The sequence below is a fragment of the Geospiza fortis genome, unplaced genomic scaffold, assembly GCF_000277835.1.
Source record: "Geospiza fortis unplaced genomic scaffold, GeoFor_1.0 scaffold171, whole genome shotgun sequence".
NCBI lineage: Eukaryota > Metazoa > Chordata > Aves > Passeriformes > Thraupidae > Geospiza > Geospiza fortis.
Window position 1 is genome coordinate 4,644,285 of NW_005054313.1, and position 19,775 is coordinate 4,664,059.

Consider the following 19,775-nt stretch of genomic DNA (forward strand, 5'->3'; position numbering starts at 1 on the left):
AGTGACAGTAAGAAGATTTCACAAAAGACAGAGATCTCTGTATCTTGATGAACAAGAACCACCTTTTTACTCACCTGTGTAAAAATATGCTAAATAGCTAATAATTAGCTGAAAAATTAATGCTTTGTTGGTGGAATAAGTGCAGGTAGGGGACAGGAGAGATGAAAAAGTAAAATGTTTGAAGAGAAAGACACTGAATTCTTTTGCTTCACAGAATAAACAGATATAGCCAAGTATAAAATATTTTCTGTTTCATGCATTATGAGCTGTACAAACACACACAAATGGGCATGTTTAAGAACACTAAGCATAAGGAAATTGAAGTTGATAAGCCTTTTATAATTTGACACACACATACATGTCTCTTGCTAATAAAAATACAACTAATGATAAGTTATGTATAATGTAGTTTGAAATTTGCAACTCAAGTTATGAATACCAACAGTGAATAGGGAATTTGAAAGGTTTAAGTCCTTGTTTTAAGTGGATCAGCACCTCTTTTTATTTAGATAATTTAAGTCACATCTTTTAGTAGTTTTGTATTGGTAGTTATGAGGAAGGCTGTTGAAAAGAAGATGAGTCAATTCTTTTCTGTTTCAATGCTCACCCTTTGAAGTTTAAGTAGGAGAATAAATTTCTTGTGAATATTCAAATTCTGAATAAATTATTGGAATAAGAGGATGTGCTTTTATTTTCCTGTCTACTTCTGGGCATTCACATCCTGGTCTTAATCTTCTTCCTTCATACTAAGGAGCCTGTACTGTTTCATCCAGTATTCAACACTGCAGGAGAAGCTTGTTTTGTAAAGAATCCCACTATAAAAATAGGAAAGCGACAAAACAAAAGGACTTTCTGTTCAATGCCAGAACTTATTTCAGAATCTCATCTTTCTTTCTCTTACATTCTGGAAATTATCCTCTTGAATTTTAATAATAACTTATTCCCTTTCAGACTGAGTCTAATAATCACATAGCCAAGTCATCAAGGAGCTGGGATATTCTGTTACACAGATAATCTCGCTCCAACAACCTTTTAGCAATGCTGCTTACATTGTGAATCACTCCAGTATCAGTTCCTCAGAGCTTCCCAGAACAGCAGTGTGGGTTATTATGTCTCACACAACACTGTGTCACTCTATTTTTGTGAGGTGACCTTGGAAATCTTTTAGACAATCTGTCTTATCTGCAATTTTCATTTTTGTCTGTGCAGTTGTATGGTGTATTATTTTCTGGGGACTGAGTTTCTGCTTTGCTGCTTGCATTGCTGTTCCTTTCTGTTCCATGCAGTGACGTACTTTCACTAAATTAAACTCTTTTTTTCAGCCTTTCTCGCTTGTTGCTCCTTCCCAGGAGAATTAGAAGTAGACATAGAAAGTCATGAGACCTAAACTGTCCATTCTGATTCCAGTGGTTGTCTTGCACCCTTAGTGCAGCCACTGAGGGACACTGGTGGTAAATCAATACAAATACAACTTTCATACATTTACAATAAAGTAGCCTTTACACTGATTGATCTCTAAGTAGAGGGCAAGGGCTGACTCAGTATTTTGGAAATTATTGTGAAAAATCCAGTGGACGAGTTAAAGCGACAAGCAATTTTGTACCATCTGAAATTCACTGTGGAGGACTTGCACTCTCTGCTTAACTCAGCTGTTATAAATTTCTGCCTACTGTATTGGAATCACTGGAAAACTTGCTTTAAGGAAAGAAACTTTCAGCTTTAACGGGTTGCTGTAAAAGGCTTAGTGGAGATTGATCCTAGGGAGAGATTTCTATGTCTGAAGGTGGAGCTCAGTGGGACAGATAATCTGGAGTGATTAAACTTTTTAGAACAGGTGAAAGGTTGGCAGACAGGTATATATTTATCCTGCCAATAAAAAGTGCTGCAGGCTGTCACTGTTCTATAGCTACTACGTAAACAAATTCTTTAGAATATAGAGTGTATTGCACAACAGGATATCCAAAAGAAATCTTTGTTGTTTTACAGTCTTATAGTAATGTGCACTTCTTAAAACTCAGAAAAGCCCAGAAATTACATTATTATAGACAAAAATCCCATAACAATCTTGATTTTAAAAAAATAATAAAGAAGGCAGGTGGGGGTGCAAGACACACCTATTGAAGAAAGGTACATGCAAATTCATTAAGAAATGCTCCTGGTTTGGCTGCCTTGCTCTAAGAGGCAACCAGAATTGGAGGGAAGGAAAAAATCAACTAAAACCTAAAACAAACAAAAGAAAAAATAAACAGAGAGCTCAAATTCTTGATTTACATATGGGAGTTTGGGGTTTTTTTTTACTCTTGTTTGCTTTGATTTAAGCCATGATAGAGTTATGGTCTCCCTTGCTACTTTGTTTTTCCTTGTTGCTCATTGAATTAGTGAGGAACAAACCCACTACATTGTAACTTCCTGTTTAACTGGGATAATCACAGCTTCCGAAAACATCGGGCCTGTAGCAAGCGTTCAGTTAGCTTTTAAAATAAACATTTAATTTTATTTCTTTTGAAAATTGTTTCAGGCATATGGCTCTGGTTGTGACATTGTTATTCTGGCAAATGACTTTGAATGTGTGCAGATTATTCCCGGTGCTAAGCATGGAAACATCCAGGTCAGTTGTGTGGAGTGCTCCCAGCGACAAGGCAGGGTAAGGACTTCAATAAATCTGTATAGAATTTTTAAAATTTGAGAACTCTAAATTGAATAATTAAACAGCAACATGATGCATTAAGGGAATGAAAGAGTTAGTTTCCCAACAAAGATCATGGTTTATTGATCTGGACTTTCTGAGTAACACCTCTTGTGTTAGTCTTATTCTTTCAATTTATTAGCAATTTGGGGGAGGGAGGAGGATAGAGGAAGCAGGAGACATGTTGGAACAAAGTTTTCATTCCCTTTCCAGGACCTGCAATAAGAGGTGTGATAAAATGTGAGCAGATGCATTAGTTACAGTACAGTATCAGAATAGGAATGGTACTGAAATGATGATTACTCCATTTTGTGTGCTTCCATCTAATAAAAGAAGAAATGGATAAATCATTTCTCTATACATATATATACACATATGTGTATGTGTCTGTGTATCCTGCAAAGTCATGAATTTGAAATACATTTTAGAAAGGCTTCAGCATGTTTAGTGTGTTTAGAAGTGCTACACTATGAGCTGTCATAACTGTGTGGCCCCTTGATTTGCTTTGTGGTTTCATTTTAAATCCCTAAACAATGCTAGAGAGACAGGTTAGAAAGAGGAGGGGAAAAAATTTTCTAGGAGTTCCAGTAGTACACTGAGCAAATTTTGTTTGTCAGTTGTCACTGCTGACTAGAATTAGCTGGGTAAAAATTGGTACCAGTACTGAGGAAGCCCTAGTTAGGATTTGGGCAGATTTGGTTGGCAGAGCCCTTGAACTTCAGCAGCACAGTCCCAGTAAGAGTGGGAGAGAGATTCCAGCTTCTGAGATGGTCCCTACAAGACCACCACAAACCCCTGGGTGGTTCTGCATTCAGGACTCTGAACTCACAGTCTGTTCTTTACTTTGGGACTGACTCTGTTGTTGCAGCCTTCTCTCCCCCTCCCCCTAAGGAAGAAATAAGATTTCATAATAAATGTCATGGAACTTTTGCATCATTTCCGTTTTGAGGAAACCAGATCCTGGATGGGAAGGACTTAAACAGTTTTTTTCTAAATCTTTTAAAGAAAAAAGAGAAGTTTTAAAGGTAGTTAGAAGTATTTAAAGGATATGAGTATTAGGAACAGGCCCAGATAAATACCTAAGAAATACTATTTTGTGTTTAGAGATTTCCGTGAAATAAGTGGGTGAAAGAAACTGAGGGGTTCAATGGCATATGTGCTTCAATTTTTCTATTTACCATTTATATCTTCTCAAAATGTATTTTTGTATTTGAATGTTAAAAATAGAGTTGCATTTCTTTCTGCTTTTTGTAACTATTATTTAGTGATTTAGTGATACAAGATGGAATCTAGGGACACAGACACTAATAATTAATGCATTAGTTAGCTGTGAAGTACACAGAACACGAGCAGAAGCAGTGAAGGCATCAACTTTCTCTTGTGCATTAAGAGGAGTTGCTCTAGAAGATTGTGACTGTGTTTGTGCCACTGAAAGAGATGTCTGCCCTGTTTAGAGTTAAAATGTGAAAGGTGGGTTTATGCAAGAGTGTGTTTTCCTCAATTGCCTTCAGAAAATATATCCATAACACAGTTAATTACATTTGTATTAATTTCACTTTTCAAGAATCCTGGCACATAGAAGAGGTACTGGAAATTCTTTAGCTAATTTGGAATATTAAGGAGCACTTACTCCACTTGCCTCCTAACCTTACATTTTGAGTCTTCAACTTTTTTTTTTTCTTTCCTTTCCCCAGATTGCTGCATCATATGGAAATGCTGTTTGCATTTTTGAACCACTTGGTATAAATTCTCATAAAAGAAATTGTGTAAGTGTGTATTTCATTATTTTAATTCTGTTTAGGCTCTGAGAAGAGGCAAAAGTCTGTCTGCCAGTTATTTTTATTATATTATGTTGACAGACAACAGAATAATGGATAAACAGTTTCCACCATTCACAATACAACTGGATGGGCAGTCTCTTCCACTGAATGAACTGTGGACTGCACTTCTCCTGAGTTCCCAATATTTTGTTCTTGAGTCTCATACTAGAATGACAAGCTGGTATTTCTTATTTGAAGAGGTTGTGAGAGGTGCAGGACAGAAATACAGCACAGACTTATTTAGTGCACCCAGACTTGTTTAAACAGCACAGCCATGGCTGAGCACTTGAGCACTGAGGATGTTCTCAAGCAGATTTCACAATCTTTGTGGTATCTATACTGCCATCCCTTATGTTCCTGTAAATCTATGGTCACAGTAGTTCAAAGTAATCTACAGAAATATTTGTATGTGGGACAAGTCCAGATCTGGTTTGCAGGGCACCCTGGGATGCACTTACATTTTACAAAACAATTTTAAAACATATTAAAACTAGATTTAGCAGTCTACCACTTAAGACTTTTGCAGCAGGCTTAATAGCAATTTCTTATAGAAAGAAATACCAGTATCTTTATTTTTTTGCTGTTGATGTGAGACTTAATTCTTGACTGTTTTTACACTACAGCAGCTGAAGTGTCAGTGGCTAAAAACTGGGCAATTCTTCCTCAGTTCTATGACTTACAACCTGGCCTGGGATCCTCAAGGTAATGCATCATTTGTGAAGTATTTGGTCAACATTTGTAGTTAGACAAAATATTTTTAATGTAATAAAATGAGAGCTTGAATATGCAGATTTTAAATTACCTCTTCTCAGGCAGTATTGCATAAAATGTGAGGCTACAGTTAACATTTGTTAAGATGCTGTGCCAAGTGTTTGCCTCTCTTATGTAAGATCTTGGTTTGGGAATCACAGCGCTAAGTTGTTAACTGACTTAAATTGTCACTAATAATCATTTAAATAAAATTTAACTCAACTGAAGTCAACAATGTACCTAGACACGAATCTTTATAAGATGTCTGTGTATTTATTTGAGATATGAATATCTATTAAGCATCTGCAACATTTATTGATAAACACAATTCTATGATTCAAAGTTCTCCTTTTAACAATGCAAAAAGAGGAGCTAAATAAATAGCCTTGGTATTCTTTCTTGAAAGATACTATAAATTCAAAATGTTTTAATAAAACCAGCTGGGTGAGATGATGGAATACCTTATCATATTTAAAATGGACTAAAGTTTAGCTTTCAACCTGTTCTGGATTATTCACAAAATATGATGAGAGGCTTAATCTTTCAACATACCTTCATCATCCTGGTTCCATAGCTTTGGTACCACTCCTTTTCAGGTAACAGGTTATTGACAGCAACAGATTTTTTGCAATTGTGGGCCCCTCCATCTGATGACATTCTAGAGGAAGACGAAGATGATGATGCCAGCAGTCAGATCAAGGATGATAAAGTTCTCCCGGTTCTAAATGACTGGAAATGTGTCTGGCAGTGCAAGTGAGATAATTTTTGTTTTAAGACAAATTGCAATGCTACCTCACGTATATTTTAAAATGTGTTTTTAAATATCCTAAAATTCGAACAATATAGGTTATTTCAAGTAAAAAATCCTCACCTCTATTGAATCTAGCCTAGGCTTGCTGTACTTAAACCAATTTTTTGAGCTGTCTTTTCAATAAACTATGAAAATACTTTTATGCTCCTACTATTCAAAAAGTATGCTTAACAAAACAACTATAAAATACTTAATCTAATTTTTACTCAATTTAATATTAAATTTAAATAATGAACAGTAATGCTGAATCAACTGAATACCTGTGGAATAATATTTTAGAATAAATAGACCTTACACAAATTGTTCTCGTGTTCTGTAGGACTGCAACATCAGTACATTTGATGTCATGGTCTCCTGATGGTGAATATTTTGCAACAGCTGGGAAGGTAAGGACAAAAAAGAATAATTAAGTTTCTGAAGTATTTTTTGTTTGTTTGACAAAAGTAAGTAATATGAATAGTCCTGGACCATACATTCTATTGTAGTCTTAGCAAAGGTAAATTATGATCTGTGTAATCCTGTATTTTGTGTAATTCCATGGATTTCATCAACAAGAAATTGGATTTATCTGTATACTCTTACTGAAAACCTGAATGAATGACAGTGATACAGACTTGTATATATGTATGTGTTTTTTACATATATATATATATATACACACACACATATATATATTTGAATTTTTTTTAGATGTAGTATACTTAGATGAATTTTCAGATATACATAAACAATTTTTTCTACTTCTGTTGAAAGTAATGAGATCATTATTATCTGGCATAATATGCAAATATCTGGATAAATTAGAGAAGGTTTTTATTTAGTGAATTCTGGATTCAGTTATCAATTCTATTTCAGTTTGTAGTACTTCTTGTCAAATCACTATTCAGGCTAAGTTTTCAATTAATAATTCTCTTTAATGTCACCCTCTCATTTGAATGATTTCTTTTGGTTTACAAGTCCTAATAGGTAAGCACCTATTTTACTGGCACCTACTGTTAGTTGAACAGCGAGATGAATTTTAGTTCTGATCCAAATTTTCATGAACAATACCAGAACAGCAGTTGCTTATTGCTTGTGATTTTCTTTTTGTTACATTTTTAATTATAGCTACCTAAACCCCTGGCTTTTTATTGCTTTACCTAGGATGACTGCCTCTTGAAGGTTTGGTATCCTATGACTGGTTGGAAGTCATCTCTCTTGCCCCAAGAGAATGAAGAAAAGAAAAAAGGCTCAGAGGATGTGCAGTTTTCTTTTGTTTATTTGGCGCATCCCCGAGCAGTGACGGGATTTTCCTGGAGGAACATCAGCAAGTACATGCCCAGGTTTGAAAGCTGCCTTTTTTCAAAAAGCAAGCAAGCCTTTGATCAGGTGTTTTTTTAACATTCTGCTTAATGTTTTGCCATCAAGAACATGAGACTTCTTATACTTTCAAGAAACAAAGCATACCAACACCTTCCCATTAAGTTCTGTATCACCAGGTTTAATAATGATAGTCATGTTAACTTTCAGTTAGGGGAGAAGCAGAAATTTGGATAAAACAGTAACTACTAAATTCTTGTACACTCCCCCAGTTTCTGCTGTGTCTATGTAGCTAACTGAGTTACCCAGGCAGTAATTTTGCTGTCTCTGCCATCAGGGGCTTGGTCTGTAATGTGTTACTCACATCATGCCTCGATGGCATCTGCCGGCTCTGGGCAGAGACGCTGCTACCCGAAGATACTCTCCTGGGGGAGCAGATCTGTGAAACCACCACTTCCAGCATCAGCAGCACCATCTCTCAGTCTGGAAAGCAAAAGGACACTATACAACATGCACTAGAGGTACATGTAAATACTTAATTTGTGACATTTTTATTTCACTATTCTTAAAACTTTAAATATTTAAGGATACAGAGCTCTAAGAATGTATATTATGTAATACCAATATGCATAATAGAATAACCTGAATTATTCCATATCAGGTTTTGAAGTCTATTACTAAACACTGAAAAAGTCAGACTCCAAATCTGCATTTAAGCGCCATGGTTTTAAAACTCAATTTGCTTTTTCTATGGTTAACTAACAGTGACGGGAAGAGACAATGTTTAATGTGGAATAGTAATGATGGTTGCATTCTGATTTGGTCTGAAAGTCTGCAATTGTAAAGACAAAAGAGTAAATAAACTCTTTTAAATTTTAGTTACTTCATTTGATAATTTTGTTTCAGTGACAGTCTTATATTCTTAGTGAGTCTATAAAGTTTACAGTAAGAGAAAATCTGTCTGTAGAAGCAGCTGCTCCTGGTCAACCTTAACAAGCACCTTTTTCTCATGAGAAAGTGCATACCAAAGATCATCTGCAGCTACAAATGTGAGTGTGAGAATGTTTCAATTAACTGTGTGGGATGTGTGAGAGCGTCCAAGATAAAAGAGAAGGAAACATCTCTTCTTCCATTTAGTTGTGTGAGTGGCTGTATAGTTGATCCTTCTTGTACACAGAAGAAATATATAAATACTCAAGTGTGTTTAATAAAGACAGTGCTGCTAGATGACAAAGTGGTGGTCTGTTATCCCAAGCACTACACTATCAATATAAAACCAAGGAAAGATAAGAAAACAAAAAAAATCTCACCACTCATTTGTAGACCATTACAGTCAGATGAAGGTTTTACTTCTTAAATATTATGGCCATCAATAAATAGGGAGCTAGGGAGGAATTACACTTCAGGCTGTTAAATCAGTTGTGCTTTTTATATGCTCAGAAATTTTCAGTCATACAAAAATAATTCATTGTAAAATTACATTACAGAAGTTACTGCTTTTAGATTGTTTTCACCTTGTTCATGAACATTGTGCAAAATCCTGTGTATTTTTGTGGTGTTGTTGAGTAGAGATATTAAAGGAACTTTTAGAAGACTGTTAGAAGAGCTTTACTTTTGGGTAGATCAGATGTACAGAAGTGTTACTAATCTGTGTTGAAATATATTTAAAATAATCCTTTTGAAATTAGTCTTCATTTCTTTAGTAGAAAGAAGCTTTATGCAAGTGTAACTTTTAATCTTGCAGTGGTTTTTGGTATTTATTAATTTATTTTTTATAACTACAACAGACAATTCATCATTTGAAAAATATGCGAAAAGGACAAAGGAGATCTTCAGTTCTTGTTACCCACACAGATGTACTGCCAGATCAGCAGGGCACTCACGAAGTTCAGCGTCACATTTCCCATCAAGCAAATGCACTTGGTCACTTCCACATAGCAGCAAGCATCAACCCTAATACAGGTGAAATACAGAAATACAACTCTTGATTAGACTACAATAATGTCTTTGCACAACATGAAAAAAATAAAGGAAGCTGAACTTAGCCTCATTAAATAGAGGGAGCTTACAGGAAGTCTGTTATTTGGCAGAGTTCTTTAAGACAAATGAAGCTGAATTTATTCTGAATACCTTCAGCACCTTTATGACCAAATTAAATTCATCTTTGCAGATCAGAAGGCAAAAGAAGCATAAATTTCCAGTCTGGTTGGTGTTTGATTCTTGGTTTGGGGGGCCATGGCATGTGATGAATAGAGTAATTGCATCCTAAAGAATGTAGTGATTGAAAAAGAGCTGTAAGAGAGTCTTTTTGGTGGGAAATCAGCTGCTTTTTGTAGAATAATGCAGAATATTTTTAAAGAAGGAAAAGATTAAATAGCAGTTACATGCTTTACCTAAAATCCATACACCCAAGTCAACATTGCAACACATGAAACTGAGCAGTTAGAACCACTAAATGTCATTTATCATTCACATAAGAATAAATTTTCATGTAAATTTATTGACCTTAAAATATCTTTACTGTTTTCATTACAATTGGATGTAAAATCTTGATCTTTACCTTTTTTAATCTTGCAGGCACAAATTATGTTATACCTAAAATAAGTGAAATGTGTGTGTGTGTACATGCATATATGAATAAAAAGATGAGTGGTTAATATTTAGCTTAATATATAGTTTTATATATTTTTATATAGTTTAATGCATAGGTTTTTTATTTGTTTAAAATGTCCACAGATATTCCTTCGGTGTTGGCTGGAACTGCTTTTAATATAGATGAAGGAAGTGGAGGCTTTGTTGTCCACTGGCTGAATAATAAAGAATTTCATTTTACATCCTCTATTGAAGTATTCATGCAGCATCTAAGACAAATTTCAGAACAACATCTAGAACAAGATTTTGATATTGAAGCTGAAGAGGAAGAAGAAACAGAAGAAAAAGAAAAAGGCTTACACATGAAGTTAGATCATGGTTAGTAATCTGGTTAGTTCTGTTCAGCTAGTACTACTAGCAGATTAAAATCTGTGTTTTGAATGGAAACAGATAGGGAAATCTTTGCATAAAATGACACATTTCTGTTGCAGATTTGTCTATAGACAGAGAATCAGAGACCGGGACTGGTACAGGCTCTTCAGAACATGAAGATGGAGAAAGAGAGGGAAGCCCCAAAACATCTCTGCTAGCGGGCCCACGCCTGCCTCTGCCCACAGTTTTGTTGGACCGGAAAATTGACTTGCTCCTAACAGAATGGAACAGGAATCCAGATATGCTTTTCACTATCCATCCTGTTGATGGGACCTTTCTAGTGTGGCATGTGAAGTATTTAGATGAATACACTCCAGGCATCTTTCGACAAGTTCAGGTATGGTATATTTGAAATGGTTTTATTATTTTTTGTGTTAACATTGTCCTTTGCTTTAGAGCTGAACATCAGTAGGAATTCCATTTTAAGTGCTTCCTTTAAAATAGCTGGCCTTTATTTAGGCTGAAGCTGAGAAGCTGAGTTCATATATTCTAATTTCTTTCCTTTTTTTTTTTTTTTTTTTTTTTTTAGGTTTCATTTTCTTCCAGGATTCCTGTTGCATTTCCATCTGGAGATGCTAGCTCCCTTAGTAAAAATATTATGATGTATGCCTGCCCTGTCTTTGTAAAAGACAGCAGCAGTGCTGCACAGCAGAAAACAATGGACTTTACAGATAATACTCTAGCAAATAAAGGACCAAGCTTTGCCCAGGACAATGTGAATATAATTTCTCCTGTGGTAATGATGATTTCCAAACACATAGATGGCTCTCTAAACCAGTGGGCAGTTACTTTTGCTGATAAATCAGCTTTCACTACTGTGCTAACTGTATCCCATAAGTTCAGGTACTGTGGACACCGCTTTCACCTCAATGATCTGGCCTGCCATTCTGTTTTACCATTGCTGCTGACATCTTCTCATCACAATGCTCTGTTAACTCCTGAGTCAGACACCTCCTGGGACTCTGACAGGATAAACAGGATGATGGATCCTATTAAACATAAGAGAGGTTCTTCTAAGCAGCAGCTTAAAAATGCAGCAACCCGTACATTCCATGACCCAAATGCAATCTACAGTGAGCTGATTCTGTGGCGAGTAGACCCCATAGGACCTTTATCCTACACTGGAGGAGTGTCTGAGCTGGCTCGAATTAACTCTCTTCACACCTCTGCTTTCTCTAACGTAGCCTGGCTTCCAACACTCATTCCCAGCTATTGCCTTGGTGAGTATACCTGGCCTGTTTCCACATAGAGTTGACACTGTGTGTTGTAGAATTAATTTGTTACAATAAATTACTGTTTTATTCGGAGTGTATTTACATTTACTTTTCAAAAATTTCCTTTTACTATGCAAATTAAGCATTTTTACTTTGTTTGTGGCTAAGCTACTGCAAATCACTTGCAGTAGTCTGAGTGTGTCTGCAGTCCCCGTGGATCAGCTGATAGGAACTCCTTTCTGTGAGTAAGCACTCCTTGCTCCCACAGAGAACAGGATGCTGCCTTTCCCCAGTGCTTCAGGCAGCTTCCTTGAGTGCTCTCTGCATTGATGTGGTTTGCAAATGCAAGTGTGCTGATGGATTAGGGTGCTGGCCATGTGCAGCTGCAGAGGCACTGGCTTGAACAGAGCTAGTATTTGGACCACCTGAATATCAGAACTATAGGGGAAGATTTTCAGCCAAAATTGGCATTAAATTGGCTCAAATCCCTTTAACATGCTGGCTTAAAACTGCTTAGGAGGTCCTGAAGCAGTACTGAAGTTCTTCAGACAACCAGAAGCTTACAAAAGCCTGGTTGGAACCCAGGATATTTATAAATAAATAAACTACATTAACTTTACAGAACTGCAAAGAACACTTTTTCAGAGTTCAGACTGTATAACATCTGATGTATGATGCCCTTGGCCAATTCTTCAGTTTTTGTTTTTAATTTTAGAGCTTTCCATTGCAATTAAGAAAATTACTTCTACAAATGTTATTCTATCAAGCCACACAGATACTTATTTTCTAATTATCACAAAGATGTGTTGTAGTAGTTGTCATCTTTGTATACAGTACTAAAAGCCATCTGTACTGTGGGTGTAGCATTAAATTTTATACTAATGCAAAGTTATAAATACATAATATATTTGATTTAAAATAAAACAAATTCATTTTCTGGTCTATATCCCACAAAGTTTTCTAAACACAAATAATGAGCTGCATTCTTGTAGTTCAGAGGAAAATGTATATCAGAGTGTCAAGCCTGTTATATATACTGTTGAGAAAGAAAAAAAGACACTCTTACAATTTTTCATATTTTGTTCAGAACTGTAGACGTATCTATTTCTCCCTCCACTTTTATGTCTGCACTTTCAACTGCAGGGCATAAGGGAATATTCACAGAGATTAATTTTATGTAAAGAGCCTAGGGTCAATAAACAAGGAAGAAAGCTATGGCTGAATAGTTTCCCCTTAGACTCCTACCCTGAATTGTCTGTGACAACCTTGGGAATCTGGAGTTGGCTCTTCCAAGCAATGCCCTGGAGGTGACAGTGAATCAAACATCACCACAGTAAAGAATGGCAGCATTTCCTTAGGTGTACTACAGACTGGGGCTTTTGTGGAGTGTTTGTAAACATACATGAGTTCAGCTTAGATTGTTGAACCTTTTTCAGGAGTTCTGGGTACATTCAGGAACAGAAAGGGAATTATTTCAAAGTTCAAATGATGTTGTATTAATGCACACATTTGCTTAGGTTTTTTGCTTCAATGCTGATGAAAATTATGTTTGAAGCATGTTCACATACTGAGTGAGGATTGTAATAGACTGCCTGATGCCATTGGCTGCCATTTTTTTCTTCATTGATTTTCCTGTGTCTCCTACTAGGTACCTATTGCAACTCTGCTAGTGCTTGCTTTGTTGCATCAGATGGCAAAAACCTGAGGCTCTATCAAGCTGTTGTAGATGCACGAAAGCTGCTGGATGAATTATCTGACCCTGAATCATCTGTAAGTTCTACATAGCAGTGGTTTGGTTTGAAACTGTTAAAATACAACTAATGTAACTCACCTTTTCCCCCTTCCAGTGGTTTGTCTTCCTTTAGTTCTGTGTGATTTTTGTGCAATTTCATGTATAGATCTTATGCATTACATCTTGCATAGTTGCATGTTTTGCAGCTCTCTTTAAGCATTAGCAGAAAAAATGCAGCTATTACTACTAAAAGTGTCTGCGCTGAACCAAAATTTCCATACAAGTTTCTCCAACCTGTGGCAGGTGAGAAAAGGAAAAATAGGATTTCTTAGTTTACCCTCTCAGAAAAGGGGAGTCAAGAGCAAGAGGGAAGATGAAAACAGAAAAGCAAGGCTGAGGTGTATCCACCTAAGTTACATCTATATATGAGGAAGGGCAGAGATGGTGGGATATAAGGGAATCAGCTAAGGGTCATACTAGCTTTCTTTTTTTTTCAATAACTAATTTTTTCACTCTTTTTATCTTTCATTTCTGTGACTTTAGGAAAAGTAAAGCCTGACCTTGTACTGTTATTGTATAAAGAAACACATCTTTAATTTTTTCCCATTCTTCTGTTATTTTATCTTGCAAGACAGGGCCTGTCAGTATTCAGATCAGTCTGAAGAATCTGTTCTAGGAGCAGTGACTATGAACATTCCAGCAAAAATCAATAGAGCTTTCAGCTTATATATAAGCTGTACTGAAGGTGTTTTCTACATGTTGTGACAAAAGCTTGAAAGAGAAGTGAAAGGGTATATTGTTTCTCATTGCACAGACACATTATGGGGTGTTATGCAAGGATAAATCTTTAAATTAGCAATATTTAGCTTCCATAAAAACTGGTGTTTCATCCCTGTGAAGAGCTACTGACTCACAACAGTGCACATGCTTTGATAAATACATTATTTATGAGTGTCAAAAGTGACAACTGCAAGAACTCTGTTATGCTTTGTGCCAACAAGAAAAACTTGAAGCATCAGTTTCTCATAAGGAACTGCAATTTTCTTTTGTCCAAAGGAAAAATATACTAATTCTACTTCTTTTTCTCTGTTTCAGAAACTTATTGGGGAGGTGTTTAATATTGTGAGCCAACAATCTACTGCTCGACCAGGATGTATCATTGAGCTCGATGCAATAACTAACAAAGTAAATAAATAGTTGACTCTTTAGGGTATCACATAAGGGTGTTTAATAACTTTGTTAATTAGCCTAATCTGTTGAAAAGATGTTTTGCAACATCACTTTGCCCACTCTGTTTTGGGGATATATTTTTCCTTACCATCAGGGAAGAATTTCACCATGAGCAGCCTTCTCTGTAGCGAGGTAGAGTTACTGCAAAGAAATATGTTGCTGACAGAAAAGACAGATATTAAGATATCTGAGAGAAGGAAAATCTGCTATTTCTTCCCTTTTTCAGATTTCCCAAGCAATTTGCTGCAGTCATGTCCTCCCACTGAAGTGGGATAGAAGTCTGAGACTTTTTGCCGCTGTTATTTATTCAACACCAAAGAAATAAAAATGAATCAGATACTAATTCATCAGTCAATAACTGCAGCAGAAGTATTATTACAGAATTTATCTGTCCTGGCAGACCTCTGTAAAATTATTTCAATATACAAATGATGAGTTCTAGAACATGCTGTTCATAATAGGAAAAGCAAATATTTGGGTTTTCTGATTATAATTTTAAACTTTATAGAAGAAAATCTTGCTCAGTGGTAGCTAGATTGCATAGAGGAAATAATTAATTGCATTAATACTAAATGTTGCTGTACTGTTCTGGAAGCATAACAATTGCTCAATGTTTCAGTGTGGCTCAAACACACAATTGCTTCATGTCTTCCAAGAAGACTTCATTTTGGGATACAAACCACATAAGGAGGATGCAGAAGGGAAGGAAACTGAGATATTTTTCCAGCCATCACAAGGTATAGCATGAACTATAACTAATATGAATTAAATTGGTAGCAAAAAATGTTTTTCAGGAATACTAAAATCTGGCTGGCATGTGGTAATTTACTTTTAAATGAGAATCTGTAAAATTTAGTGAAATGGCTGTCATGTATTGCTCATATGAATTGTTGCTAAATGGTGTTAAACAAAGACTTTCTAATTGCTTAGAGTGAAACAGCTTATGTGACAAAGTACATTTTTCAAAGTGTTTATGTCGTATATAAAATGTGAACAGAAGAGAAGCACATTTTCTGCATCAATAGGTAGTTGCAGGTAATGATGGCAATATACCTGGCTTTCAAGTTAACACAGTAGAAAGTCACTGGAAGGTTTGGTAGTAGACTTAAAACTTCAAAAGAAAAAGGAAGACAGGTAGGAGAGTCTTTATAATCTGGCAAAATAGTTCAAACTGAATGGAAAGGCAAATATCTAATAAAATAGATTTGCCATTAATACTCAGATTGTCCGTAAGTCATTATCTATTTTGTAATTCTTCTGTTGTCATGAGTAATCAAAATGTCAGTTAAAGCATGCTACTAATGACACTGTTTCAATATTTGGTTTTATAATCTAACCATTTATTTCAAAGATGAAAATGGGGATTTTATTGTCAGGTTTTAGAGAATCTTTTGCTATGGAAAAATTATTTCAGTTAAATATAAATTTAATGGCCTTATATCAATATATATGTTTATATATTTTATATACGATATGTAAATTACAGGGTATCGTCCACCACCTTTCTCAGAGAAGTTCTACCTGGTAGTGATTGAAAAAGATAGCAGCGGCTGTTCTGTTCTTCAAATGTGGCATCTTCATCTCAAATCTGTTCAAGCCTGTTTAGGTGAGTGAGTGGTTGTAATTTTCTTAGACATTTCTATCATATTACTTAAGATAAAACAAATTTTGGTGGTTTATTATAAAACAAATTGTATCACCTTTGCCCAGAAGAAGCCTAAAAATCAAGAATCTTCAGAATAATATATCAATGTAATAGAAGCAGTAAACTTCCTTACAAATATTGATGGCATTTTAAACTACTAACGATATTAAAACGTGTTGATGGGATAAGTAATGTACTTAAGCAGTGGCTTCTTTATTTCAAACTATCAGTATTTCAGATTGTTATGGATGTCTTAAATGAATAGTCACAGCATGCAATAAAACTGACACAGCATGCACACATCATATAATTATTTTGTGTGCAACTTGAGCTCTTGTAAAAACAAATAAATTTGATTATCAGATATTAATCCTTTGTCCTTACAATTTTTTAACACTTCTGGCATTTTTTAATATAGCAAAATCAACTGAAGCATCTTCAGCAGATAATAAGCTTAGTGTACCTGAGCAGAAGACTGTGGATTCTTCTCCAGATGTATCACCTGGCATAAGTCCCATACCACGATCTTCATCAATTGCTAACCTTCAGACTGCCAGTAAACTCATTCTGAGCTCCAGACTTGTGTATAGCCAACCCCTGGATCTTCCTGTTGGTGTGGAAGTAGTGAGAGCAACTCCTTCAGCAGGTAACTTATACAATTTTTGCTATACAGTTGGTCCACTGATTTATCTCCTAGTTTATAGAATTGTATCTCCCCAGCCTATAATACTCTGATTTACTGATACAGAAAACACAAAGGACTGAAAAGGTTCTTTCAAATCATCATGCCCATGTCATGTTACTCTTCTGTAAATGTATCAAGTCCCCACAGGAACGCTGTTCCTGAAACTTACCGCTCTAATAGTTGGAAATGTAATTTTTAGTGTTAATCTATTAATGAACAGTTTATACCCAGTTGCTCATTTGCCAGCATTTGATATATAGTGGGTTTTTTTCCTGATGCACTTACACCTTTCTTCTGTTTGTCTTTGTATTCCTCTCATTGTTCTAAGAGCCCTTCTCGGAATTAGTTCAGTTCCACTTTATCTTCTTTGAATAGTGACCAGAAATGCAGATAATAGGTAATGTTCAAGCTGAAAGACTGTTACCAGCTCTGATATCATTTGCCCTTATCCAAACCCAAATTTAAAAAATAACACCAGGTTGTAAAGTTCTCTAGCAGTAGGTAGACAGCGTTATGTCTGCTTTAATCATAAAGGCATTCTATTGTGTATTACTAAAAGTGAATATGTTTGTTCTGACTTAGGTCACTTGAGTTCCTCATCCATATACCCTGTCTGCCTCGCACCATATTTGATAGTAACGTCCTGTTCGGACAACAGAGTGCGGTTCTGGAGATGCACTGTAGAGACTGACCCAAACAGCAGAACTGAGGAGAAGGAGACCTACCACTGGAGAAAATGGCCTTTAATGAATGATGAGGGGGAAGACAACAGCAGTACAGTGAGCATAGTAGGAAGGCCGGTTGCTGTTAGCTGTTCTTACACAGGACGTCTTGCAGTGGCATACAAACAACCCATACAGCATAATGGGTTTGTTTCCAAAGAATTTTCCATGCATGTTTGTATACTTGAATGTGAGTCTACTGGAGGATCAGAGTGGGTTTTGGAACAGACAATTCATCTGGATGATTTAGTTAAAGTTGGAAGTGTACTTGACTCAAGGGTCAGCGTGGACAGTAATTTATTTGTTTACAGTAAGTCAGATGCTTTTTTGAATAAAGACAAATACCTAGTGCCCAGTATCAAGCATTTGGTGCATTTGGACTGGGTTTCAAAAGAAGATGGTTCACATATACTGACAGTTGGAGTGGGTGCCAACATCTTCATGTATGGAAGGCTTTCAGGGATTGTAACAGATCAAACCAGCAGCAAAGAGGGAGTAGCTGTCATCACCCTGCCACTAGGCGGGAGCATAAAACAAGGTGTGAAGTCAAAGTGGGTGTTGCTGAGGTCCATTGATTTGGTTTCATCCGTGGATGGCACTCCTTCCCTGCCTGTGTCTCTGTCCTGGGTGAGAGATGGAATACTGGTGGTGGGCATGGACTGTGAAATGCATGTTTATGCCCAGTGGAAACACGCCGTCAAGTTTGGTAATGGAGAAAGTGACGTTTTTCCTTCTGAAGACTCAACAACACAAGATCCATTCAAAACAAGCGCAGTAGTGAAGAAGACCAGTGTAATTGATGGGGCAGGTGTTGTGGATGATGTTTTTGGCACTCCAACTGTAATTCAGGATGGGGGCCTCTTTGAAGCTGCTCATGTTCTTTCACCTACTCTACCCCAGTATCATCCAACCCAGTTGTTAGAACTGATGGACCTGGGTAAAGTTCGCCGAGCCAAAGCCATTCTGTCGCATTTAGTTAAATGCATTGCAGGAGAAGTTGCAATAGTCAAAGACACGGAAGCTGGAGAAGGAGCTGGTCCTAAACGCCATCTTTCCCGCACCATCAGTGTGAGTGGCAGCACTGCCAAGGATACCATTACTGCTGGGAAAGATGGGACCCGAGACTACACAGAGATAGACTCAATTCCCCCACTGCCGCTGTATGCACTGCTTGCTGCAGATCAGGATGCCACCTATGTTGCCGAAGAAACTTCTAAAATACCTCAGGGCTCTGAAGACCATGCAAAGAGAAAAACAGAGGATCAGTACTCAGATCTGTTCCAGATTCAACCTGTTACAACCGAAGACTTTATAGATTTTGAGCCTGAAAAGAGAGAGAGTAAATCCAAAGTTATTAATCTGTCACAGTATGGGCCAACTTACTTTGGCCGAGAACACGCCAGTGTCCTTTCAAGCCACCTGATGCACTCAAGTTTGCCAGGCCTCACTCGGCTGGAGCAGATGTTCCTTGTAGCTTTGGCAGACACTGTGGCCACGACAAGCACTGAACTAGATGAGAACAGAGATAAGAATTACTCAGGTTAGTAACTGACATATTATTGAATTGACATTCTTACAAAGGTAAACTTAGTCCTTGGGTATTTTGGGATAACAACGCTGAAAGATCGCATCACTTATCCAGGTTAGATACAGCAGGAAAGGAAAACAGACGTAAGTAAGAACTTGTAGTTCATACATAATAAATATCTTGTAGTTCAGGTTCTCAGCAGTCTTATGGCACTTTCATACATTCCTCACACACTGTTATGATAGCTTGTATCTGTGCCTGCTGTAGTCAGCTGCATGTTTAAAAGTGTGTTTCCTATGGCACAGGAAGAGATACCTTGGATGAATGTGGCCTGCGGTACCTGCTGGCCATGCGCCTGCACACCTGCCTGCTGACATCCCTGCCTCCCCTGTACCGTGTCCAGCTGCTCCACCAAGGTAACCCTCACAGCGTCTGCTTGCCTTTCATTTATAATGCCATACTTCTATTCTCTGCATATTCATTTTCTATTTCATTAAGGCCATTATTCTTGCAAAGGCTTGGTGTAGGCTTCCCTACATGCACTGTAAATAGCAAAAAAAGGATAGCTCTAGAATAGAAGATTCTGACCTATCCGGTTTGAGGCATGAATAAATTGCCCAACCAGATAA

General features: G+C 36.7%; 1 protein-coding gene across 2 annotated transcripts in view; it reads left to right on the plus strand.

Moving 5' to 3' along the window:
- Positions 1–2,519: 2,519 nt before the first annotated feature.
- Positions 2,520–19,775, plus strand: part of DMXL2 (Dmx like 2) — a 39,461-nt gene continuing 22,205 nt past the window's right edge. For both annotated transcript variants that reach the window (XM_031055854.1, XM_014306485.2), the window contains exons 1-18: positions 2,520–2,644; positions 4,381–4,452; positions 5,130–5,208; positions 5,853–6,009; positions 6,387–6,453; positions 7,211–7,389; positions 7,704–7,887; positions 9,154–9,328; positions 10,103–10,336; positions 10,450–10,727; positions 10,920–11,610; positions 13,253–13,374; positions 14,432–14,521; positions 15,186–15,303; positions 16,053–16,172; positions 16,630–16,857; positions 17,479–19,158; positions 19,452–19,562. In XM_031055854.1, the coding sequence (XP_030911714.1) occupies positions 5,178–5,208; positions 5,853–6,009; positions 6,387–6,453; positions 7,211–7,389; positions 7,704–7,887; positions 9,154–9,328; positions 10,103–10,336; positions 10,450–10,727; positions 10,920–11,610; positions 13,253–13,374; positions 14,432–14,521; positions 15,186–15,303; positions 16,053–16,172; positions 16,630–16,857; positions 17,479–19,158; positions 19,452–19,562 (4,465 nt within the window). In that variant the 5' untranslated portion in view covers positions 2,520–2,644; positions 4,381–4,452; positions 5,130–5,177. The remainder of the gene's footprint in view (positions 2,645–4,380; positions 4,453–5,129; positions 5,209–5,852; positions 6,010–6,386; positions 6,454–7,210; positions 7,390–7,703; positions 7,888–9,153; positions 9,329–10,102; positions 10,337–10,449; positions 10,728–10,919; positions 11,611–13,252; positions 13,375–14,431; positions 14,522–15,185; positions 15,304–16,052; positions 16,173–16,629; positions 16,858–17,478; positions 19,159–19,451; positions 19,563–19,775) is intronic.